The 25,807-nt window shown below is 41.0% G+C and overlaps 2 protein-coding genes across 19 annotated transcripts in view; both read left to right on the top strand.

The window, feature by feature from the left end:
• Positions 1-2,930: 2,930 nt before the first annotated feature.
• On the top strand, positions 2,931-11,372 carry pnpla8 (patatin-like phospholipase domain containing 8). Its single transcript, XM_031284813.2, has 10 exons — positions 2,931-3,138; positions 3,638-4,793; positions 4,973-5,122; positions 5,261-5,412; positions 5,752-5,846; positions 5,994-6,165; positions 6,296-6,353; positions 6,582-6,776; positions 10,176-10,371; positions 10,607-11,372. Exons 2-10 carry the CDS (start codon positions 3,819-3,821, stop codon positions 10,879-10,881), a joined length of 2,268 nt encoding a protein of 755 aa, XP_031140673.1. The 5' UTR covers positions 2,931-3,138; positions 3,638-3,818; the 3' UTR covers positions 10,882-11,372.
• Positions 11,373-16,556: 5,184 nt separating this feature from the next.
• The window catches only part of nrcama (neuronal cell adhesion molecule a), a 60,766-nt gene continuing 51,515 nt past the window's right edge, over positions 16,557-25,807 (top strand). For 10 of the 18 annotated variants that reach the window (XM_031284823.2, XM_031284820.2, XM_031284826.2 and 7 more), the window contains exon 1: positions 16,557-16,770. The gene's annotated coding sequence lies outside the window, so the exon portion shown is untranslated. The remainder of the gene's footprint in view (positions 16,771-25,807) is intronic. The other 8 variants (XM_031284831.2, XM_031284832.2, XM_031284830.2 and 5 more) reach the window with 2 other exon arrangements.

The following is a 25,807-nucleotide window of genomic DNA, read 5'->3' as shown; positions in this document are numbered from 1 at the left end:
AATAACTTTTGAAAACAAAAAAATTACACATTAGTCTTCTTCACTGCTATTATTAGGAGTTGGCTTGATAATTGTAGGCTACTATGAGTTAAAAGCTCTGACATTTAGATTGGGAAGGCAGAGAAAGAACTCTAGAGCAGAAAGGAAAGTCTGAATACAGCTGTCCTAATGTCAGACACAATAGAAATCTGATCTCAACATTGCTTAAAACCAGAGGATACTACTTTGTGGAGTGCCATCAGATGTGAAGGCCATGCATTTTAACATTCAGAAAGGGTTCTTTTGAATATAACCTGAAAATCAAAAGGAAGGCTGTCAATAGTCTTTGACTGCTCAAGGAATGAGCAGACCCTGGTCAGATAAGATAATCAGAGAACCTTCTTGGCTAAAAATTTTGTTAAACATTGACTCAACCAAACCTGACTGCTCAGATATGAGTTGAAGGCTGTCAAGCACACAAATAACATTTATTTACACCTAAAGTTGCATAATGAAATATGAATGAAAGAGGTACTTAAGTGATTTTGATTTGATTATTGCACTTTCGTAAAGTTACAGGGCATGCAAGAGACATGCTTAAAGAGCAGCAGAAGCCAAGATTTCCTGACTTTTATTCTATATTTTTTTCCTACAGTGCCCACAATGCAACTTAAATGCTTCTTTCATCATATCCTGGTGGTCTGTTCAATGCCCCTATCTTTCAAACTGTATGCCCCCGGTTTGTAACTATAACACAGGTTTTCTGTCAAATGTTTGTCTCAAGCCTGACTAACATGTAAGATGACCCTTATGATGTCATCAGGGCTTTTAAAAGCTCAGAGGTCATAATACAACAGCTTTCACAGGCTCTCAAATATGAGTAAACTGACCTTTATGCGTAAAATCGGTGGAATGTTCCTTTTAAGCACCACTCCATACACCATACAGAAAATATCCACTTTTTGTCAAAGTATATCCTTATTTCTTTTCTCAATACTTTTTTTTGTAAAGTGTGCATTACTGTGTAGCATAATGGAAAGACCTTTCACAGAATGTGTCACAACAAAATCACAATGTATTATGTAACTATAATGTCACCAACACTGTACCCATTACAAATGTAATATAATACTTACTACATACTTTCTCAGTCATGACAGGGTGTTCATATTCCACAATAAAAAAGTGGTATGAGTGTGAAGCAGAAAAAAGAGGATAATGTTTTAATGTCACTCATCCAGCCTCTATCATACCCCCCTAAAAGCTGTTAGTTCTTAACAAGAGTTCATATGGTTTTTGAAAGAGCTGCAGGTATAATTGCTTGCAAGCAATTGCACATGCCATTAGTTATGAGTCACCTTTGATAATAATAGAGAAATATGGCTCTGCAAAGCCGCCACAGTGCCTCTCAAAAGAAGTGATTTTCAAGTGAATTGCTCGAGACTGATGGCTGTTTCATTTCTCACCATGTGAACGAAATCCTTTTGAAAAGGCACCTTCACATGTATTGATCTTTACCAAGGCAGCAATAGTAGATTTATAATTATTATTGCCACCAGATAAATCACTCTTCAGCAATTGCCACATAGCAAACTAAACTCTGGTCCACTCAAGCTAAGTGATGTTATAAGACAGCTCTTGCTGGCTTGACTGCAAAAGTCTCAGCATGTGAATAGTTGAGAACAATGTGAAAAACTAAATTGTGCATTGGCTCATAATAACTTCTATGTGACCTAAAATCCATGAATATAGATAGGGAGTAGGGAGTGTTTAGTGTGTGTGTACCATTGACTGTAAATATTAATATTAACAGTCTATGGTGTGTACGTGTGCATGTTATTGGAGAAAGAGTCAGTTGCATTGCATTAGGTATTGATAGAACTTGGGATTGAACACGAATTTCATAAATTATATATTTTCTTGCAAAGAAGCATTGTCAACATGAGCTGTTACTATTTCTATATTTCACAAACACACCGCCCAAGTAAACAGACAATTGAATCATAGCCTACTGCGGTGTATTCTTGATATATTTAAATTGTAATTGCTCCTTTTTTGCAGTTAAATATTTGTTCGTTTTATTCCAAATAAGTTTTGTCGACACGTTGTGGCATAAATAAAGAATTGCACTGTACGGGGCCCACACATCTAAGTCACTGCGTCACATTTGTGATGTTGTGATATCGCGAGAATACAGCTGCCGTGCTGGTGGTCACATCCTCACTTCTGAATGAAATATTTTGGGAACATATTTAACCGTCTTTGTTTCGTATGGTAAGAAGAAGTTTGTTTATTTTGTGACATTGCGTAACATTCGACAAACTGACAATATACACTCTATTAATAAGCAAAGTTAGGCCAACAGCAGCTATGGTAACGTTAACTAACGTTATATATATTTGACAACTGTTTGCCTAGCAAGCCAGCTTTCAAACATCATGAGGTGTTCATGTTTTTAAAAAGGGTTAACGTTAACTAGCTAGCTAGCTATCTAACACAAACGGCTTCAGTGCAATACACCCATGTTTTGGTGTCTTGCATATGTGTTTTAACGTTAAATCTAACGTTATTTTAACTTAGCTAGCTAACGATTAGCCTTAGCTCACTATGAGGGCCAACAAAACGCACAAGTCATACTAGAGAATCATAACGTTACTGTAAATTATAGGCTCTCTAACGTTCTATCTGCTAGCGTTAGCTAGCTAGCTAACAGCAGAACTGTTTACTGTCTAAACAGTTTAAGTTTAAGCTAGCTGACGTTTTGTTATTTCGAAGGGAATTGATACCATAGACATATCAAGGCAACGGGAAATCCAAAGCATTATATGGGATTTAATGTCAAGTCGTAGCAAGTTGGGTGTAACTTCTGGTAGTATTTCTAGATCCAGAAATCTTCTTCTGGGTGGTTCGGCGGTTCAAAGGTGCATCGCTGATCGGAGCAAAGTCTTGCTCTCAATAACGTCTGCGAGCCACTTCTCTCTGAACCTGGTCCTGCCGGGTGTGTGCACCAGTCTGTTTGACTCCACTATGAAGTGCACCTCAACGGGCAGAGTTTGTGGTTTGACTTTAGATATGTCCACGACGAAATAGACGCTAGCTGTCCCCTGAATCGGCTTCCGCGACATCGGGGTACTGAAGCGGGCCTGGTAGTGATAAAAGGTATGATGCTCCTCCTCGGTTGAGTAGAGGAAGTCCAGACTGTAAAGCCAGCAGGGCTGTATCTCCCATGTTTGAATATACTCCCCAATCTGCTTTTTCCCCACTTCGACTGTAAAGTCTTGTCCAGCAACCCAGTTATTATTCCTCATCTCACTGTCAGGAGAGTCATCCAGCTGCTCCTTCGTGACAGTGTGGTAGTGTCTCTCCAGCAACGTTTTCACAAGTTGAGCTGACTCTGTCCTGAAATTCAGATTTAATGAATCTCGGTCCTCTTCCATCTTGTCTTTGTAACAATGAACAGCACACAGGTCGCCTGGGAACCGGATGGTTTAGCTAAGTTGTTAGCATGTGAAAGCCGTTATCTGTTTTTGTTGCTGTAACAGTTTCCATGGCTACCAGGATAGGTGATGTGGCAAATGGAGCCCTCTGTTGACCACTTTCCATTTTAATGTGCTCACTGTTTTTTTTTTATTAAATATTGTTTGTTGTCTTTTTTTAGGAAACCTTAGAACAAGCAGCAAAATTGCTAATTTCCCTCTAAAATGGATTTTCTACCAAAACCTGCTAATGGCAGGTAGTCTGCCAGAATGCTGCATCGTTTAACACAGACATGAAGCATCATCCGATTGCCTGATTAACTCCAAGTTCTCCGCTGCTGTTCCGAGTGAGCCAGAAAACGCATGTCGCGAATCAGGACCACACTTGATAGTGTCACCAAGGCAGTAGGCAGCACAGACCTCATCTCCAAGTTCTCCCGCTTCAAGCCTGGCAATGCCACAGTCGACAGCACCCATGCAGAAAAGGCTCTGGTCACAGCCGAGACCTTAACCTCTAACAACACAGCTACAGCCTCACCACCTAAAGCCACCATGAAAGAAGAAGAAGAAGCAGAAGAAGAAGGCGATAGGAACACAGCCGGGGAAGAGTCCGACATGCAACAGCAGCAGGTTAAAGAAAATCCTTTTGTTGCCACAAAGAAATCCACATCAAGTTTAGCTTCAGCAGCGAATGTATCTGCATCTAGCTCTCCTTCGACTTTGGCAAAACAAACTATGCAGCTGTTTCACCCTGCATCTCTGTCCACCAACATGGATGAGACCTACACAACTCTGGCTCAGCACATCAATTGTTACTTTGGCGCCAGCACACAAGAAGAAGAAGGAGACAACAGGCCACAGCAGCAGCAGCAGCACAGAGAAGCGGATGATCCTGTTTCTCAGCCCACTCTCAGCACCGTTGCTCGCACAACTAGGGACCACATTCCTATGTTGTCCTCAGTGGCAGAAGCTAAAAGTATTGAAGCACCCGCTACCTCTCCTCCCCCTCCCTCTCCATTAGATAAGCTCAGTCCTCCAGCAGCGTCGCCCTCCTCTGACATCCCTCAGTCCATCCCTGTGCCTGCTACCTCCCCTAAGAAAGGCTTCACCCACTATCTTTCTTACCCTCGTCCCAGCGTTCAGGCGTTTGTCGGCAGCTACATTGCACCCCTGGTCCCCAAATTCAGAGGTGATTCCAAAAGCATTGCACCTGAAAAAAGCAAGTCTTCAGCAGCAGCTGTGGAAGAGCCCACTGTGGACAAGGCAGGAAAGAAGACAGACAGTGAAGAGGAGAAAAAGGTTGAAGTGAACCAACAGCTGTTGACTCAAAGAGAGAAGGTGAGACGCTCAGTATGGCTCTAATGAATGTTCAAAGCTTAGGGCAGTACACAAATCAAAATGGCAAACAGTCATTTCTGCGATGTCACTCGGTATGTTATTTAGGTCAAATGTGTTGGAGGCTTTATATTTGTCAGATGGTCCTGATGTTTTGCCCATGGTGTGTATTTGTCATGCAGATAATAGCCAGGGTGAGTTTAGACAACAGGACCAGAGCCCTGGTGAAAGGCCTGCAGAGGGTCACTGATGTCAAGCTCCTCACCAGTCGAGTGGAGGAGCTCATCCATCACCTTCTGGAGTTCCCCGAGACGCGAGGTGTGGCTGTCAAGGTTAGTTTGTATCGCTGTTGGAATTGTTTCTATACGTACCCTGCAGTTCAGTCAAATGTCAGATGTGTTGCACAGTCCTCAAACGTTTTTGTAAGTGGGACATTTTAGTACGTTTGGGTATAACCATGCAACCTTTAGGAGAGTGTGCTGCCCTGTCTGCTGCGATTGCGCCAGGCCAGAGACCTGCCTCTTCAGGGTGCTGTGAGAGAAGCTCTGGCCCTGATTGGCTACACTGAACCAGTCAAGGGCAGAGGTATTCGGGTCCTGGCCATAGACGGAGGCGGAACAAGGTAAAGCTATACTGGGAGGGGAAAAGTAATTTTAAAAATGAAAGAATATGTATCCTCCAAAAAATCTAAAATAAATATTTTCCTTGAATAAATATGAGTCTACCTACTCTTACATTCGCTGTTTTTATAAGCAATGTATGAGCAGCAGTAACTTATGTGGCTAAGGAATAGAGTGCCACCTACAGAATATAAAATGTGCCAACTGAAAAACAGTCCCAGTGCTGGCTACAGTATCATTGCAGTCCAACTGTACGAGACCGCCTACATATTATAGTGGATCAAATATAATATTTGCATTTTTGTCAGTCTAGGTTTGTAAACCTGTGCCTTTTGTTACAGGGGACTGCTGGCCCTGCAGACTCTCCATAAACTGCAGAACCTGACTGGTAAACGAGTCCATCAGCTGTTTGACTACATCTGTGGAGTCAGTACAGGTATGTTGTCATTACTGTTTAGTGTTAGTCTTTTTTTTTTTTTCCTCTCTCTTACTTCTTCTCTAACACTGACCCCACATGGGAATTTATGTGAACACTGATATTCCTTGCTCACTGGCACATCACACTTGTTCCTCTCTACTTTAGGTGCTATTTTGGCCTTCATGTTGGGAATTTTTCAGATCCCCTTAGATGAGTGCGAGGAGATGTACAGGAAGCTGGGTTCGGATGTCTTCAATCAGAATGTCATCGTTGGAACCGTAAAGATGGGCTGGAGCCATGCTTTCTATGATAGTGAAATATGGGAAAACATACTAAAGTTAGTCTCTTTCTAGCCTTTCCATTCCATTACAACTCTCTTTAATCCCTGATGTTAAAGACACTGAGGTAGTCTATAGATAGTATATAGAGTTGCCTGTATCTTTAATCTGTTTTTGTATTTTCTTTAGGGAACGTATGGGTGAGGGGCGTATGATTGAGAGTGCTAGGGACCCACACTGCCCCAAAGTAAGCAACGTGTCTTTTCAGCTCTACACTATTTAGATAAACACTTAATTTGTGCATGGATGTAGCAGTAGTTGCTCTTTTTCAGATATTTAAAATAAGAAATAAAAAAACCTGTTTGTCCCATGTATAACAAAGCACTCAGGGAAAACACCAGCTTGTTGACGTGCTGTAAAAATATGAATGACTTGCATGTTCCTCTGTAAATCATACCTTTTGTATGTCCACCAGGTGTCAGCAGTGAGCACCATTGTGAACAGGGGATTACCTCTGAAGGCCTATGCGTTTAGGAACTACAGACTCATGCCAGGAGTGAGATCCCACTACCTTGGAGACTGCAACCACAAAATGTGGCAGGCTATCAGGGCCTCGTCCGCCGCCCCAGGCTACTTCCAGGAATTTGTCCTGGGAAAAGACCTCCATCAGGTACAGCACTGAACTGAGAGAACTGGGCAGAAGTTTAGTTCAGTTGAGTTTAGCTATCTGAATTTAAATATTGTAGTTTGAAAAAGGAGGTTGATAATAACACAGGTTGCAGAATAGATGAAAGCGATGAAAGGTGTTGCCACATGTCATTTTGTCCAAAAATGCAGCAACATGATCATTAATGTACAGTGAATTTGAAGGAAAATCACCTCCATCAACGTTAACATTAACAGTGGCGCAGATGGTAATAGTAATTAAGAGGACACATTTCTCTGAGAGCCCTAGTTTAGTTTGAGAGGGTAATTTCCTTGAAATCCTACCAATCAATACACTTACGCAATGGCACTGCATTGCCCAGTGCCGAGGACAAAAGCACAGAGCATTGCACTGCGTTCTGTGCTTGCGTGTGTGTACACATTAAGGGTATGTGTGTAGATTTGTTTCACTCTTCCGAACCATAACCTCGAAGGCAGTCCCTTCGTTGGTTCATCGTCTCCTCCGGCCGTCAAGAATCCAAGAGAGAAAGTGATCAGAATGAGAGAGATTCCTTGGACCCTGCCTGTGCCCCCTAAACATCAAAAGCCTCGTCCTCTTATGACTTAAAGCCCGCCTTCCTGCAGAGAAATGGAACTCTTCTGATTTGATTTCCCATGAAAGAAAATATCCTGTCTGTCAGACCAACACTGTCTAAAAGTGTGTTTGAGTATAACAAAAATACTAGCATTTGATACGTTTTGAATGCAGTAGTGTCTCACTACAGGTTTGCCGAAACCCGTGTCCTACTGAATTATGTTTAGGAAGACAATACTGCTTCTCCAGACTACCTATTGGAGACTAGTCTACTGGATAAATAATCTGATAATGTATGTGTGAAAAATATCAGCAATCACTATTGGATGATGTTTGAATCTGATACTGTATGAGGCTGCACACTGTTATGATAAAATGCCATTTTAGTAGTTTTCCATTTCTGACTAATGACATAGTGCATGGTAATGGATGCTAGCTCTTTTTTCTTGAGGTTCAAGAATTAGATTAGGTTTCGGTAGGAGGTTATTGAATGAAGATCAGGCTGTTGTGGCATCTGATAAATGACTACAGTGTTTGTAGCATTAATGTATTGTACTTTTTTTTTTTTTTTTTTTTTTGATTATTAGGCCAGAAATCTTTAGATGGTCTTTATGGGCAGCAATTATGCTCAAGGCTTAGCTTCATTTAAATAACCTACTTAGGCAACTTAGCCTTGTCCCTGCTTCTAACAAGTATTTCTCTCCCCTGCCATTTCCTAATGCGAGAGTCCTGGTAGACAGCCCTTTACAATGTTTTACTTAACAGATCCTAATCTCTAATCCCACTCTGCATGCTCACGGACCTAAGATTAGATTCTCCTCTGCATATAAAATCAAAACAAATGGCCTACTAGTTATTTGCCCAAGCTTTTTCAGCTCCTAATTTAGCAAAGCAGCAAAATGTAACCGCAACCTCTAACCCCAAAAACCTGATTTTTTTTTTTTTGCTACTAATGTATTAACGAGACAGAAATCTCCTCATATTCTAAATTAGCATGGTAAATAACAAGCTGATCCTTTCTGAGCATGATCAGTCTCCAACTAAAAGAAAATTAGCTGAAAAAAAAAAATTCTGTTTCCCATTGTGTGTGTGTGTGTGTGTGTCTGTGTCTGTGTGTCATTCCTCTTGGAGCTGCATAGTCTTTCATCGAGAGTTTGAGCTACCGTTGCCACCCACCGGTCTCACTCCTACTCTAGTTTTCAGCACTAGCAGCGGTATTTCTCAGGGGAATTCTGCCATTGCAGGTCATCAAAAATACATAGATACACACATAAATGGAGTAGAGAAAGACACATTCACACACTCAATGTAGAGGTCAAAATTTCAATGTTTCTCCTCATAGCAAACTATTATTATTATTAGGCCATAGCAGTCATTTCCCTGCATGAGGATGCTGCATTTTAGCAGCGTCTTCTTTGTGTGTTGTGATAGGATGCAGGCTAAATGTCATTCAGTTAGGTCAGACCCCAGGGTGTTATTAACCTGCTGTTTCAAGAGTGTGAACTGTGTTCCACTGTTTCAATATCTTGAAACACCTAAAGGTTAACAGCTTTATAATGAGACTACGAATGATATGTTTTAGGCTGTATTTGTCCCATTATAATACCAGGGCGGCAGAGTGGACAAGTCACCCATAGGCCGACATTTGAATTCAAAAAGAAGTTCCTAGAACAAGATATTAAGCTTATTCAGGTATTTCTCAACTAGTTTAGGTTAAGAAATAAAGTTGAATTAATAATGAAAGCAGTCATGAAAAGATATAAGGGATATACTGGTAGATTTCTCTCATGTTTTCTTCATCACCCGTTGTTAACAGGTAAGTCTGTATGTGTGGTTGTTTGCTTTATCCCAGAAGGAGCGGATTTAAACATTTTGGATACTTTTCTACTGCCCACCCCCTGTACTGTAGAGACGTGGAAATGGCCTTTACCCCTGCTCTGCTGGGGGGGGGGATCCAGGTCAGAGTCTGGGTCCGACCTCTTGTGTGCCACACTCTCCATCTCTATTAATCTGAGCCAAAAGCCCTTCAGTGGTTGGATATGGTCCAAAACTTGACTCGGGAAGACTGTGAAAGAGTATTTAGGACTAAATCGTTCCAGGCATCCATTCAGCTTGATTGTCCTCTCTCTGCCATTGTTGGCACCATTTAGATCAGCAACTCTTTCATGAAGCCAGTAAGGTTATTTAGAGAAAAAGCACGTAATTTGGGATTAGCTTCTTAATGGAGTCGGTCAAGATTAGAATCCTCAAATGCAATATGTTGATCAACAAAGCTAAATTCAGATTAATGCAGCAATTAGAATCTTTATTTAGCTGAATTATTCCAGACCAAATTACAAATAGACTTATTTAGATGCAGATAGCTGTTAAAAAGACAGCTTTTCCTACTTTACTTACTGAATAAACAGGGCGGTTTGCCAGCGCAGCACATCTCTGGCCAGGCAGCTTCTTTTCCTTCTGCCTAAAGCTGTGTAGCTCTGGGACAGCTTGTCCACTTCACCTCATTTGTCCCCTACAGGCTGTCACATCAAATATATTGAAACTAGAGGCACATTCAATACATACAAAGTGTCCTATATGCGCATTAACCTTGTTTATTAGGTATATTTGACTGATTAAATGCTGAAGGCGACTTAAAAGTTTTAGAATCCTTCAACCATTGGTGGTTTAAAAAGCAAATGTTCCACCCTGCTTCAGTTGCAGCAGAAATAAGACCTGAACATGCTACAGTTGGTTTACTTTGAGGGAAATTGGCAGATTCTTTACATTTTATTGGAGGTTCTCCTTCCCTTTTTATCAGTTCACTTCCCATCTGCCTTCTCCTTTTAGGATGGGGGACTCCTGATCAACAACCCCACAGCGTTGGCCATCCATGAGTGTAAGTGCCTGTGGCCTAACACACCACTGCAGTGTGTGTTGTCTCTGGGCACCGGGCGGTACGAGGCGATGGGCAAGAACAGCACGACCTACACGAGCCTCAAGACCAAGCTCACCCACGTCATCAGCAGTGCCACAGATACCGAGGGTAAGACCACACAAAATTTAGTTTGGCACGTGTTTGACGTCCAACACACATTCATTTATAAACCACAGATCATAGAGGCGTGCGGTCACCGGCAGTGTGTAAGGCACTGTGATTTCTCTGGTTCAGTACAGTCTGTTATAATCTAAACCGAAAGAGGAAATGCCTGGAACTAGTGTCTGACTTTTCTAGCTAAAGGCTCCCAATCCATCCTTTTTTTATTTATTTATTTTTTTAGAGGTGCACACCATGCTGGACGCACTCCTTCCCCCTGACACGTACTTCCGATTCAACCCCTACATGAGCGAGGACATCCCGTTGAACGAGAGCCGCGCCGAGAAGCTGAACTTCCTCAAGGGCGAGGGGGAGCGCTACCTGGAGCGCAACGAGGCCAAGCTGAGGAAGGTGGCGAGCGTGCTCAGCCAGGAGAAGAGCGCCATCCAGAGACTGGCAGAGTGGGCCAAGCTCAAGGCCGAAATGTACGAGGGTCTCCCCTTCGTCTCCAAGCTGTAGTTATTGGTTTGGCAACAGTGTGACCACAAGGGAGTTTTGAAGGTAAGAAGACCCAATAGATTAGGGGGCAATCTGGACACATTTGTTAAGCATTTTGGTAGGCAATTTGGAATCAAATACCAAATGATTTTTTTCACGTTTTGGTCACCATTTACCACAACACTAGACAATTACAACTATGATTATGCATTTTAAAAAAAAAAAGACAATACAGTAAATAATAGTGTGAAAATTTCAAATGTGATGTAATTTGTTCTTTGTGGGACAGAATGTGTCTACGATGAAGCCAGAATAATATATGAATATGATTGATGAAATAAATCACTTGAATGATCAGGGAAAGGCTGGCTACAAGTGTTAGTTGACAGAACACACAAAGATGGTAATGGGGCACTGACACATGACCATAATATAAAGAATTAATGGTAATATGATAACTGTAGTTATTTTGTAAAAAAAAAAAAAAAGACAATGATATTTATTTGCATTTTCAGTAACTTGAAAACAAGATGTGTTTAATACATGTATGTTGCAAAGTGAAAACATAAACACGACTGCCTATTTCTAACACTGTACAGAAGAAGGAACGAATGCACTTTGTAAAATAGAGTTTTAACCATGAACATGTAAATAATATTTGAAATAATTATGAATTATTTGAGTGGTCTTGCTAGAATTTAAGAATAAGACAAAAGAAATACTGCTGATTCTTAATTTCACTGTGCTGTATATGCACTTACAGAAACTTAAATATCTGTTCCGATACTAATGGTAAGGTTTTAGAATGCAATGACTGTTCTCCTCTTGGTACGAAGCATGTTCTCCATTGTGGCCCATTACTCAGTATGAAGCTTTTGCCTTTAACCTTGCTCTAGTCTGAATTCCTCAGCCCTGGCTGTCGTGGTCGCACACTTTATAAATTTGACACACTTTTTACATTGTGAGAATCCATATTGCCCCGATTCCTCTCTTCATTAGTTGGTGGAATGCGAAATGAAAAATAAATGTCATGAAAAAATAAAATGTACGTTTCAAAACCGTGATATAACTTATGTTCTTTTTTTTCTTTTTTCTTTTTTTACCTCTGTATGATTTGTTTTTAATTCTGCTTATAACATTTTTGGATTGGGAAAAATAATCCACAGGAATGTATGTCATGTTATTTATCTGCTTCTACATTCTGCTGACACTTACTCAACACAAACGCATCACAAAGAGCCCCACAATAGAGTTGTCACAAAGGAATGCTAAGTGTCTTCATATGATGAATTGCCTGTTTTTCCCAATCGCACACATTGATTTTCTGCTTTATTGTTTTGATCCCATTGAAGATCCACTGAAATTCCATAGCATCATTCCTCCCAGTCACACTGTTGTTACCCCAATCAACGTGAACAATACGCCACGAGAGAGCAATACTACAAACCTTTGCAACAATGACTGATGTCAGAAAGATATAATAGAGAATAATATGTCAGGCATTACACTTTTGACTGATGCCTCACTCCTGGATTCAAACGGTCAAAGTTGTAACTGGCTTGACCGATAGATTGATGGCCCGTTTTTGTTCCCCCAATGCTAGCTTGAGCTTCCCCCAAACGTGGTCTGATTTATGGCTGAGCTGCCTACACTTGGCCTTGCTCTAGCAAGGTCTTTTCAGTAGGTAAACACTGACACTGGGGTGACAGATCCTACAAGAGTGGCTAGGTTGAAAGCTGGCAACATGGTAGATAATGTGTTTCTGAGACCAATGGGTGCATAGAAGTCTAAGTTTCCTGTTACTAAGGACTTCTTGGGGGCTGATTGGACGCTGGATTAATACATTTCAGTTTAGCTGCATGGAGGCTCCTCTTGGAACCAACAGCGTTATAATGCAAAGCAGGTGCTCCAGATGCACGAGTAGGCAAACAAAATCCACAAGAAAGGAAATTAATTTTCTGAATTTTAATTGTTGGAACACACTTTCCTTTTAAAGGGGACACAAAACAAACTAATTTACCTCACCATGCCAATAGCAGATAGTTTCAGTCTACTTTGAAATACCATATTTCTTTTCACCTACATTGTTTTGGGTTGGCATAAGATGGCAGATACTTCTAAAGTGAATACTTCACAGCACTGCCATGTAAAGCTGAAACTTTCTGAATGACTAGATACCACATAAGTATAACAAACCCTTTTAAAGATAAATAAAGTACAGAATGGCCTGGCAGACAGTGGGTACGGTTGAGCGGTATTTGTCACAATTGCATAGTTTTAAGCCAAATTACTTTCTATTATATTCCTGGAACACACAACACTTTGTTCTTGTGTTTTGTTACACAGCTGGAATTGACTTTTGCCGGGCTCAATTTTCAGGTCAGATTTATGCTGATCTGAAAACTTTTAATACATAGGTGTAATTGTTGCCGTGAAATTCCACTGTCAAACACAGCCCAACATATTATTTAAGTCTCCTGTCCAGCTGTGTGGAGAGACTGAGTGTCTTTGACAAGCACAGTCGAGACAGACAAATGAGGTGAACATGAGATTAATTCTCTCTCTGGCGATGTTCATCCTGTTGGCAATTTCCTTGAATGTGAAAGGGCAAAGTGCCAAGGTAAGATGGAGTCTGACAGGCTGTGTTTACATGAAGAAGTGTGAAATATATATATATATATATATAGTTCATACCACAGCAATATTGGTTGCTTGTTGTGGCGGGAGATGTCTCTCCTCCCCCTCAAGCAGAATTGGATTGTCTGGTTTTATGGTGTTCCTTAGCAACCGTTATAGTTCCCTTCTCGTTTACAATCTTCTCAATGTACATGTGCCCACGTTTGCCTAAAATTGTCCCTGATGTGTTACATGTGTTATGCAATCGACCTCTTTTATTTTGTCTCTGTAAGTGGGTTTTATGACGGTTGGCATTATGCGCAAAAAAGTGAGCACATGTAAGTTTACCATTAATATTTTCACTCGTTTTCAAGCTCCTTCATTTGGCACACACTGTTTATTAGCTTAACGTCTGCCAGGATGTTCCTGTGCCATCTTGTACAAACAGTGAAGCATGCGAGAAGTTTGTATAAGTTATCTCACCATGGCTCTGCTTTGTTTTAACTTGTGCTGCAGTGTCAGAACCTTACATAGTAGCCTGTAAATGCACATATATAAAAACGGTTATGTTACCAGAGCCTCCCCTAAACAGGTGATTATAATCTATGAGGATACAGTAGCTTCAATTATGCAAGTAATCCAGCAAATAAGTCCTTCAGGGGTTAGAAGTGTGTTTGTGAAGCCCACACAGGATTCATGCATAACGTCTGTCATCGCAGAAGATAAAATCTTCTTACCACATCATCTCATAATATGTAGACCCCAGCTGCTCTCTGACCAAGTTAGGAAGACTGTTGTTTAGACGATAACAGAATGGAAGCTGGTATCTGTAAGCTATCACTGAGACATTGTCGTACAATAATATATCCTGGTCTGTATAAACTGGTTTTAAAGTACATGGTGCCCCAGAGAAGGCTTAGCATAGATCTTTAAGATGTAAAATAATACTAAAACATTTTGAGTGTTGTGTCTTCTTGAACAATTCGCTTCAGCTCATTATTGGTTAAACAGTACTGTATGATGGACTTATGGAACAGAGAGACAGTAGACAAAGTTGCAGAAATGGTAATGGAAATAATATAGAGTGTGGGAGTATTACACACTCTGCAGCAGTATGTCTGCAATGCCCCTCTGCAAAAAAAAAAAGAAGAAATGGCATAACAGTTTACAGAGTGATGTGGCTCTCCGCAGATCTCTGCCAGTCGGTTGGGGAGACACACACACACACACACACACACACACACACACACACACACACACACACCCTTCTTGTCAAACAGTCCTGCATGAATATCAAACAAAACTGATTGTGCCTGCAGTGGAAACTCAGATCTTCTAGATCAACATTAAGATGTTAATTTTACGTTTTCTAAGTCACACCCTTGGAAAACAATTTCACATTTAAGTCAGTGAGCTGGTGTTTGTTAGTTCTTTCAGGGAGTCTTGTGTATGCATACATACAGACACCCCAACACATTTCTTTTTTTTTATCATATTATGTTTTTGTGAGAAGAGCTCTTATTTGTCTTGGGCCCAGCCTTCCCCCAGGACTTGTCACCATTACTCGTTCTAACGGTAAGTAACTCGGTTGTGAATGGTAATGCCCCTCGGCCTGGATGAGTGTTACATGCTTTTATCACGTGAAGAAACTGTACATGTATACCCTTTTATTTTGCCACACGGTGCTAATGACCTGAACATGCTTTACAGTGAGCTAAATGTGAATAAGCAGTGGCAGTAAACCTTTCCTAAAAACATTATGATGAAAATATGCTGTTTAAACAGATATCCAGTAAATTCTTCTCATCACTCATATTTGACTGGTAGACGAAAAGAGTGAGAGACTGGTATTGATGGATGTTGATGACAAGGTCCTAATGTGTGTCATGCTAAGTCATGCTTGGTCTGTCCCAGATTGGAATTGGTGGGTCAGTAATGCTAGTGTAATGTGCAGTGAGGCATTTGACACCATGTCTATGTCTGCCACCTGTCCTGTGTTGATGGCAGAGACACACCTGTGTGTCACTGCACTTCACAGCCAGCGTCCTAAACCCTTAGGCCACCAGGGTGCCCCAGAAAAGTACATAATTTAAGTATCACTACATTTGTTATACTTGCACATCGATCTGCATGAAGTATTTCCCAAATACAGTCCACCAAGATACCAGAAGAGCTAGTGATTAAATTGCTAAATTATAATATTTTAAAAGCTGCCAATCCAATTATAAATATTAGAAGGAAAGTATAAAATGACCCCAGCAAATTAGAAGAAGACAAACCCATAAGAAATAGATGAAAAGACAGGCCTACTACAAAGACAACTTTCTGATGATCACTACAGATGTTAAAGGCTACGTGTGACTTTATTTCAGGGATATTTAAAGAGCTTTTTATTGGATACAATAAGGCACAATAATAGAACTCTGCAGGGTTATTGTTTATTTCACACATATCTGTCTGCAGGTCCCACCGAAGCCGCTCATTAAAACGGGGTCGCTGTAGTTGCGATTTTTGTTTTTTCTTTCTTTCTGCACCGGATTGGCACCGGCTGGCAGATATTGGTGAAATACAGAGGTCTCACTCTGATATACTCTCCATCTACCAGAAGTAACGTGTAGAGATCTTCCAATGCAGCCATGCACATTATAGACAAATATTAATGTAGGTCTATGGCAGGATTGCTTTGAGCTATAAAAAAGAAAGTAGCAGGACTTCTGTTTATTCATTTATGTAGGCCGAGTTTATTTATTTTGTAGCCTAAATAGGCTACATAAATGTGGTTCATTTGACATCCTTGCAAGAAGACACCATATATAAGTAACTGAATGCAATTTCTCTTTGAGGAGTAATTGTCGAAATAAAACTAAACATAAAAAAGCAAAAAACGTTGGGCTGTGTGTAGGCCTAACTATGCATTTTCAGATCTGTTTTCACCAAGGGTAAGCATTGAAGCTGGGAATAAATAAGGCATGACCATAGACTGTATGAAATAGTGCACGACGGCCACTTATGTCGAATGGGTCTGAAAAGTGGGACAGGTTTTTCGCTCATGAGTGCGTCGTCTTCTCGAAAGCATAGACGATCTTTGTCGTTGCTGGTTTTTGACAGCGGCGGGGGAGCTGGTGAGGAGAGCGGAGGATCTGTGTGGACCACAGCTTGCTGCTGCAGCGGCTGAGGGGGGACGGACTAACACTGGCCGGGCACAGTCCCTCAGACACACACCTCATCAATTTCTACAGCATCAACACACACTCACTGCCAGGGGAGGAATCAGGAGCCGGGTTGCATCAGACGGTGAGTTTGAACATGTCTTTCTGTTTCTTTTCTTTTCTTTTTCCAAAGATGGAGATTGCATTTTTACCCCCATTATGTCTTCAGTATCAACATACCGGTATGTCGCTTGAGAATAATGGTGCAGTGGATGTGTCAAGTCGGTGCATTTCCATTTGCACCAGCATCCCGCTGGTGCTGCTGCTTGACTAGGATGACCAGGTGCAAATAATATAGCAATATGGATGCCGTTTGTCGCGTTTTTTTCCTTCTTCTTTTTAAATCTGGATTCTGCTGAGCATCAAAGGCAGACCATTGCAGCTTCACCGCACTGCATACACTGCATCTTGAAGAGCAACGATGAAAGCAAGCAGAGGGAGGGAAAGCAATGTGTTGATCGGCTGTTGTACCGAATGAATGCATTGAGCGGTGGTTGCTGCAGCAGCAGCAGCAGCAGCAGCAGCAGGGTTTTTCCTCATTGTTGCTGCCGCCGGCCGGTGCAGGCAAGCAACGGGCTGAGCGGATTATTTGATGTCTGCCAGTGATGCTGCCAGATGTAGCTCAGCTCCTCTAGCTGTCAATCCAAGGGTTTCGACTTCAACACGGGCAGCACCAAGGCCTAACTTGCAGATATCAGATGTAGAGATATGAATAGTCAGCAGGTGTCTATCGATCCGTAGGCTATAGGGGGTGGGAGAAACAGCCTCCTTTTCTTTCATTATTGATCAACATTTTTCATTGATGTTTCCATTAAATAAATGAAATGGTTCCATGAAGGAAAGTTAAGTGATATTTGTACGGTTTTGCCCTTTGAAATATTGTCTAGAGGGGAAATATCTCTTTCTACATGTCTCCAAATGACAGAAAGGAGTGGAATACGTTCAAGATTTACTCAGTTGGAGTTGATGTTGGATTGGTTACAGTCAAAGATGATTCATCTTGTTGGATTTGAAAACCCATTTGTAAAGGAATTCTAAGCCTAATCTTAGGCATTTGCAGTCAGTATTTGTGCTGAGAGGATTATTCAATTAATCGATTCATCATTTCAGTCAATTTTCAAGAAAAATGGCAAAACGCTGTCTGGTTTTAGTGTCTTAAATGTGATGATTTGCTGCTTTTCCTTGTCAAATGAAATGTGATAGTAACAGGGACAGTTTGATTATTTTCAGACATTTTGTCGACAAAATGATGAACCAATTGCAGGCAATGTCAAGATATAAGCTGTATAAGCTTATGCATGCTGATATAAATGGATGTGTGTCCCTTATCACTGCATCACCTTCTGTACTAAATGTTTACATTGTTTTCACATTGTGATTTAAAGAAATGAAGTGATATGCAGATTTGTCCTGTTGCTCAGTAATAGATAATCGATAAACATGCTCTTGGTTTAATTCCCTTTGGGGCCCATGTCATCATGTTACAGGGATGTTTGCAGAACATGTGTTTGATTGGTGACAACAGATGCTTGGTAATATTGCTTGCAGTGTACAGTATGTGACCAGTGTGTATAACACCTGACTACACAAACATCTATGAGTAGGAAGACTCATTGTGATGGTAATAAGAATCCCACTATCTGTGTGGAATTGAAAGTGCGAGTTGCGCAGTCAGTATCTGTTGTTGTAACACTATGTGATACAATATGACATGAGTGTTCACTGTGAACCTCAACCATACTTCATGCAAATAGGTCCCTATGTTACCAAGTTTTGTATTTAGTTGTGATCAGTTTGCTGTAAATGGGAAGCCTTCTGTTGTGTTGTGCAAACCTGAAGCTGCACTAGAATGCTAATATCAGCCGGATAACCTACATTCTGAAAGTTCCAGTCAGCATTTCATACTGTATTCTTGTATTCAGGAGTATAGGAAGTGGTAAGACAAGAGAGGAGGCATGTCATACTCTCACTGTTTTCTATGTTTTCTTCTCTATAAAGCATTCAACCTTTGGATGAGGCTCTCTGCAGTACCAGTTATATGTTATGACCTTTTTGTTTTTGAATCGCAATTACCGGAAAATGAAGCTAGATTTGACACTAATAGGCTCTTTCCACAGAAGATCTTGTGATATGTCACAGAAGGAAAAGCACAGGTGTAAACAGTCAAATTAAATGATGGGTGAATTCCATTAAGACACTTGGATAGAGCGGAGCCATCGTTAATGTTATTAGTAACACCTGTGCTTTTCCTACTATAACGAGTCAAAATGTCAGCTGGGACAAGGGCCTATTGTCATAATGTTCAAGCATACATATCAAATTTTAAAAACCTCAAATTAAACTTTCCGCATTTTAAAAATCATCATTCACTTTTTTTGTTTTTTTTTTAAGATCATTTTTTGGGGCTTTTTCTCTTTATTCAATAGTGACAGTGGATAGACAGGAAAGGGGGAGAGGAAGAGAGGGGATGACACGCAGCAAATGGCCGAAGGTCTGATTCAAACCCACGCCGCTGCCAAGGACTCAGCCTACATGGGGCGCACGCTCTTACTGGGTGAGCTACAGACCGCCCCGAAAATCATCATTCACTTAAATTTATCTTGGCTATTAATCAATTAGTATGATTACCGTGGGAGTACATCTCATTTTGAAAATGAAACAAATGCAATGCTGTGGCATGTCATGGCATGGCTGGCAGGTATGGCACCATGATCCCCCCCGCCCTCCCGCCTTAAGAGACATCCCAAGACATGACCTCAGTCTCTTGTGACAACTCCCCAGGTTTGTCAGTGCAGAGCCAGCACTGAGCCATTACTCATGTCAGATGCAGTGTCATCGTCACTCTCCTGCTCTACCGTTTATCTACGGCCCATTAGATACAAGTCAGGTGATGGAGCTTATGGTGGGTTCTCATTCTCATTCTGTCGCCTTAAGTGATGACACAATTTTCAGACATGAAAATGCACAATATTGCTTTCAGGCTGTTTGGGGATTAGGGTTTGAGGTCAACTTTCTTTCATTTCACAAAGAAACGGTACAAAACTCTATACATCCATTTGCAGGAAAAGACTATATTAATTCATTTAATAAGAGTCAATGTATTTCATGATGACATTTTGATTGGGTAGTTATTTCTCTTTCTGAAAATATTTTTGAAAAGGAAGGAAACCTCTTTTGTATATATTATGGATCTGATACATTGACATACTATCAGTTAGTCTGCCCATTGTTTTCTTGATTAATTGATTAATGATTTGGTCTGTAAAATTTCAGAAAATAGTGAATATTGCTCGTCAGAAATGCCTACGGTGATGCCTTCAAATTGCTTGTTTTGTCCGACCAACAGTTCAAAAAATCCAAAAACTTTAAGTTTACAATTATATAAAGTAAATAAGAATTGCACATTTGCGTGTTTCTGCTATTTAAAAAAAAATGACATAAGTGATTAGTTGGGTATCAAAGTAGTTCTGTTGAATGACTAATCAATTAATTGTTTCAGCTCTAATATCCGTTTAGGCCTACTCTTAGCCTGACAAGCCAGACCCACATCAAAATGTTGGGTCTGAGAACTCACCATTGACAGGGCTCAATCCGAGGGGCTCGATAAATGGTTGTCTTTCAAATTCCCTCTGCACGCAATAGGATAGCGTTACAACCAGGCAGAGCAACGAAGAAGGTAGCGAAGCTAGTTGATAGATTAAACTTTTGCCGTATCCGGTCGGCAAAACTCAGAACACATCTTCCTTTTTTAAGAATGATTTCAGTGCCTTTCTTTGTTCTTTTCTCAAAGAAAAGCTTAACTCCAAGTCTTCCAGAAAATCACTGTTCCCAGCAGCAGCAGCCATAAGCCCGCCCACCGACTCTATACACGATGTGATTGGCCTGACCAGAGTTTGGGTTTTCCAGCTCGCAAGCCAACAGAGAGTGCCTAGACCCCCCCTGGCTGCAAATTAAATTTGCTGCCGCTAGGGTGCATCTAGATTTCTAGGCTAGCCTACTCTATGAAATATTTAAAAAAAAGTAGTGGAAAATGCCTGTCACAAGTTCTGAAAACCAGAGGTGATGACCTTAAATGCCATGTTTTGTCAGGACCTACAGTCCAAAACAGACTGGCTCACGTCTATAAGACCAGCCAAATATATACAATGAGGAAAATAAGTATTTGAACACCCTGCTATTTTGCAAGTTCTCCCACTTAGAAATCATGGAGGGGTCTGAAATTGTCATCGTAGGTGCATGTCCACTGTGAGAGACATAATCTAAAAAAAAAAATCCAGAAATCACAATATATGATTTTTTAACTATTTATTTGTATGATACAGCTGCAAATAAGTATTTGAACACCTGAGAAAATCAATGTTAATATTTGGTACAGTAGCCTTTGTTTGCAATTACAGAGGTCAAACGTTTCCTGTAGTTTTTCACCAGGTTTGCACACACTGCAGGAGGGATTTTGGCCCACTCCTCCACACAGATCTTCTCTAGATCAGTCAGGTTTCTGGGCTGTCGCTGAGAAACACGGAGTTTGAGCTCCCTCCAAAGATTCTCTATTGGGTTTAGGTCTGGAGACTGGCTAGGCCACGCCAGAACCTTGATATGCTTCTTACAGAGCCACTCCTTGGTTATCCTGGCTGTGTGCTTCGGGTCATTGTCATGTTGGAAGACCCAGCCTCGACCCATCTTCAATGCTCTAACTGAGGGAAGGAGGTTGTTCCCCAAAATCTCGCAATACATGGCCCCGGTCATCCTCTCCTTAATACAGTGCAGTCGCCCTGTCCCATGTGCAGAAAAACACCCCCAAAGCATGATGCTACCACCCCCATGCTTCACAGTAGGGATGGTGTTCTTGGGATGGTACTCATCATTCTTCTTCCTCCAAACACGGTTAGTGGAATTATGACCAAAAAGTTCTATTTTGGTCTCATCTGACCACATGACTTTCTCCCATGACTCCTCTGGATCATCCAAATGGTCATTGGCAAACTTAAGACGGGCCTTGACATGTGCTGGTTTAAGCAGGGGAACCTTCTGTGCCATGCACAATTTCAAACCATGACGTCTTAGAGTATTACCAACAGTAACCTTGGAAACGGTGGTCCCAGCTCTTTTCAGGTCATTGACCAGCTCCTCCCGTGTAGTTCTGGGCTGATTTCTCACCTTTCTTAGGATCACTGAGACCCCACGAGGTGAGATCTTGCATGGAGCCCCAGTCCGAGGGAGATTGACAGTCATGTTTAGCTTCTTCCATTTTCTAATGATTGCTCCAACAGTGGACCTTTTTTCACCAAGCTGCTTGGCAATTTCCCCGTAGCCCTTTCCAGCCTTGTGGAGGGGTACAATTTTGTCTCTAGTGTCTTTGGACAGCTCTTTGGTCTTGGCCATGTTAGTAGTTGGATTCTTACTGATTGTATGGGGTGGACAGGTGTCTTTATGCAGCTAACGACCTCAAATAGGTGCATTGAATTTAGGATAATAAATGGAGTGGAGGTGGACATTTTAAAGGCAGACTAACAGGTCTTTGAGGGTCAGAATTCTAGCTGATAGACAGGTGTTCAAATACTTATTTGCAGCTGTATCATACAAATAAATAGTTAAAAAATCATATATTGTGATTTCTGGATTTTTTTTTTTAGATTATGTCTCACACAGTGGACATGCACCTACGATGACAATTTCAGACCCCTCCATGATTTCTAAGTGGGAGAACTTGCAAAATAGCAGGGTGTTCAAATACTTATTTTCCTCACTGTATATATATATATATATATATATATATATATATATATATATATATATACACATACAATTAGCATCATAGATTCTTTTGTATGCTTTGGGTTAATAGCATCAGCACCCTACAGCGATGATGGTGGGTTAGGGGGATTGAGGTACATAAACACCCCCACACTCTTGGCTCACAGCTGGACATGTTTGGGTGGCTGTTTTCATTAAGGGACCGGGACACATTAAATTAGCATGACTGGCTGAAGATTGATGAATTGGAAAATGGGGGAATGTTAAAGCCAGGTCTGGTGTGTGACACTCTGCTGCTGGAAGAATTTTAAGAGAGCAGATGCTTTTGTTCTCTCTGCCTTCCATAAAAGACAGATGGTTTTTTGTTGTGGTTTTTTTGGAAGAGTTTATTGTATAATATGTTTTCAGTCATCAATTGAGGTTTATAAACCAAGAGAAGAGGGAAAGGAAATACAAGGAAAGAAAGTGAATGGAATTGAGAGGAGAGCAAAGGAGAGAAGAGAAAATGGAAAATGAAAGGGAAGGAGAGGAGTGAAAGAGGGGAAAGGAGAAAAAAAGAAAGGAAAGGAGAAGAGGATAGATGAGAGGATAGAAGAGGAGGGAAATGGGAGGAGATGAAGGGGAAGGAAATAAAATGGAAGGATAGGAGTGGAGAGAAAAGGAAGGGAGACGGGACACATAGGAGAGGAAAGGAAGTTAAAGGGAAAGAGAGGAGAGGAGAAAAATAGTAAGAAAAACGTTGAATGACTAAGGAAAAGTAAAGGTATAGCTGCAGTGAGGAGGACTGGAGTAAAGAGAAACGGAGAGGAGCGGAGCGACGTGCTGCTGTGGTCACCAGCTGTGCCAGGCTGCATCAGAAGTAAAACAAGAGAGTGGAGATTAATAAAAGGAGACATAACACACACACACACACACAGACACACACTCACTCTTAAGAGGTCAATAATTAATACATACATACAGTACAAACAAATACAATTGAACAAGAACAAAAACTCTCTCCCACCCCCCACCCTCTGCGGTCTTGAGGAAAACAAAATACCTTGCCTAGTCACTCTCCTCTAGTTCTTGTGGTGTTGAGGTCTGATATTTGTGCTGCTGTATTTTTCCATAGGTCGATAATCGATGATTTGGCCTTGTTAATCCTTGCTGTAGAGAGCTCAAGTATAACTATGTCTAGAAAATATGACAACCACTGTTTTATACAAAGCGAGTGGGGGGGGGAGCCAGCATTGAGCTATCATTTTCTTGGTTGCGGTTGAGCCGGCTAGCCAAATTTTCTTCTGTCTCCCAAGCAGGTGTAATTTAGAGTCGTCATTAAGTAACAAAACAATCGGGTCAGTAGGAATTCAACATCCTATCACATCAGATATTATTGATGTTGTTTTATTCCAGAACTCATGCACTTGTTCACACTCCCAGACCATGTGCAGGAAAGTTCCAGTTTGTTCAAGTTGACAGAACGTGCAATAGGGAGTGGGAATGACTTTCGAGACGTATCTCTTCTGAGGAGTCCAGTATGTCCTATGACATATGTTGAAGTGGATCTGCTGGTGATTTGGGTTCTTGGAACAATGGAAAATGTTGTCCCAAACTGTCTCCCAATTAATTGCGTTCCCCTCAGGGCTCAGCTCTCACTCCAATTTCCTTGCTATTGGGAATTCTCCTATGGATACTTGCATCAGTTTAGCATAGATCTTGGACACTAATCCTCTCACAGGAAAATCAACAATTCCATTTAATAACTGGGTGCGGCTCAAGACTGTTTCCCCATGGCACTCCATAACATTTTAGGGCTGATCTTAAGCGCAGATACAAGAAGAAGGATGTCCTGGGGACCTCAAAACTAGCTCTCAGGTCTTCAAAACTCAACACACCTTTCTCATTGACTAGCTGGTTTACAGTATAAATGCCTCTGTCACTCCATTGCTTACAAGCAAAGGGTTTGTTACCAGACATTAAGTGTGTATTGTGCCAAATTGGGGTGTTCAAATGCCACTTATTGGTGTAGCGCAGTTGCTCCTCCACCTGTTTAAAGTTGGTCAATGTGCTGGTGATAATAGGGCCATAGGCTAGCATACACCTTTTTGGACACACACCTGCAAAGGCAAGGTCTTGCAGTCTTAGACTTCCAGTGAGGTTTTGCTCTATTTCTCTCCATGAAACTGTAGATGAGGGGTCCATCCACACTCTGAGGGCCCGCAGCTGATACATACATGTTTTTAGTGTCCTATCAGGCTCTTTTGAATAGGACGCTGCTTGTAGGCCGAAGATGACTTGTTTGTGTGGATCAGGTGGGCAGCAGATGGGAGAGTGGGTGAGAGCAAAGGAGTTGCCAGACTGGTAGTAGCTGTCACTTGCGGAGTGTATGAAACATACCAGCAATATTTGATTGTTGAAAATAATGACTTACTTTTATATGATTTACTGAGGCATATGCAGGCAAAGATTATTTGTTTTCAACATGGCAACATGTCATGTTAATCGTACTCATAGCTTAAGAAACATTTTAAAAAGATTTGACATTTGACCATGTTGCCACACAAGCGTATATATCCTCTTTTGTTTTACCAGTGTTGAGGGAAACGAAGGAGGAATGTTCAAACCCCAGTGATTGGAGCTTAATTCATTGTACAGTAGGCTTAAAAATAATATTACCCCCCATCCACCAGAATCTTTGTCACAGCTCTAAAATGATTAGTGAGGATTTGGGTCAAAGAAGCCATTAAAAAGCTCCTCTTATCACACCAAACAACCAATTGGTTCAAGGCACCAGCATCACATGATGGGTGGGAGCCAACCAGCCTTAAGAATGATCATTAAAGATGTTTTTACAGGGCATAATTGAATATGTCAGCTATGGATGATTGTATTCTACGGAGAACTGCAATAGCACTTTATATGGTTGGATAAAAACAGATTTCTTTTAGCCTTTCCTCATAGGTAGACATGTTTTTACCCCCAGCCATGAGGAGAGATTAGCTTGATGGGAAATTTATCTTGGAGTCTTTACACATGATTTGTAGAGTGTGTAATTATGTATTGCTTTTTAAGGCATTTCATTGGCCCGAAGCAGATAGTGATCATGCCACACAGGACCCCAACTGCTCCCTGTGGCAAGACTTATTTCTGGTGTCATTTGCTACACCTTAGGATGCATTTATATCTGCAGAATGTTGTGGTACATTTCACCATGTGTATTGATACGTCTCTCCATAATAAAAGTTTCTCTCAGCAGCATTTGTGAATTCTAGTCTGCTCGTGGCATTAAGAGGAACTCCTTGTAGTAAAAAAACTACTTTGTGAGTGTGGCCTTAGTTGTTTAGAGGACACTTTATATTGAGCATCTGCTAATTGCCAATTTGTGC

The sequence above is a fragment of the Sander lucioperca genome, chromosome 20, assembly GCF_008315115.2.
Source record: "Sander lucioperca isolate FBNREF2018 chromosome 20, SLUC_FBN_1.2, whole genome shotgun sequence".
Taxonomy (NCBI): domain Eukaryota; kingdom Metazoa; phylum Chordata; class Actinopteri; order Perciformes; family Percidae; genus Sander; species Sander lucioperca.
Note: the sequence above shows the minus strand (reverse complement) of the source record. Positions and strands in the feature narration are given on the sequence as shown.

Excerpts from the sequence above, each read along its gene's own strand:
- pnpla8 (XM_031284813.2), top strand. The coding sequence starts at position 3,819 with ATGTCGCGAATCAGGACCACACTTGATAGTGTCACCAAGGCAGTAGGC. Across the intron at positions 6,354-6,581 it reads GGGACCCACACTGCCCCAAA|GTGTCAGCAGTGAGCACCAT; the intron begins GTAAGCAACGTG and ends TATGTCCACCAG. Across the intron at positions 6,777-10,175 it reads TGGGAAAAGACCTCCATCAG|GATGGGGGACTCCTGATCAA; the intron begins GTACAGCACTGA and ends TTCTCCTTTTAG.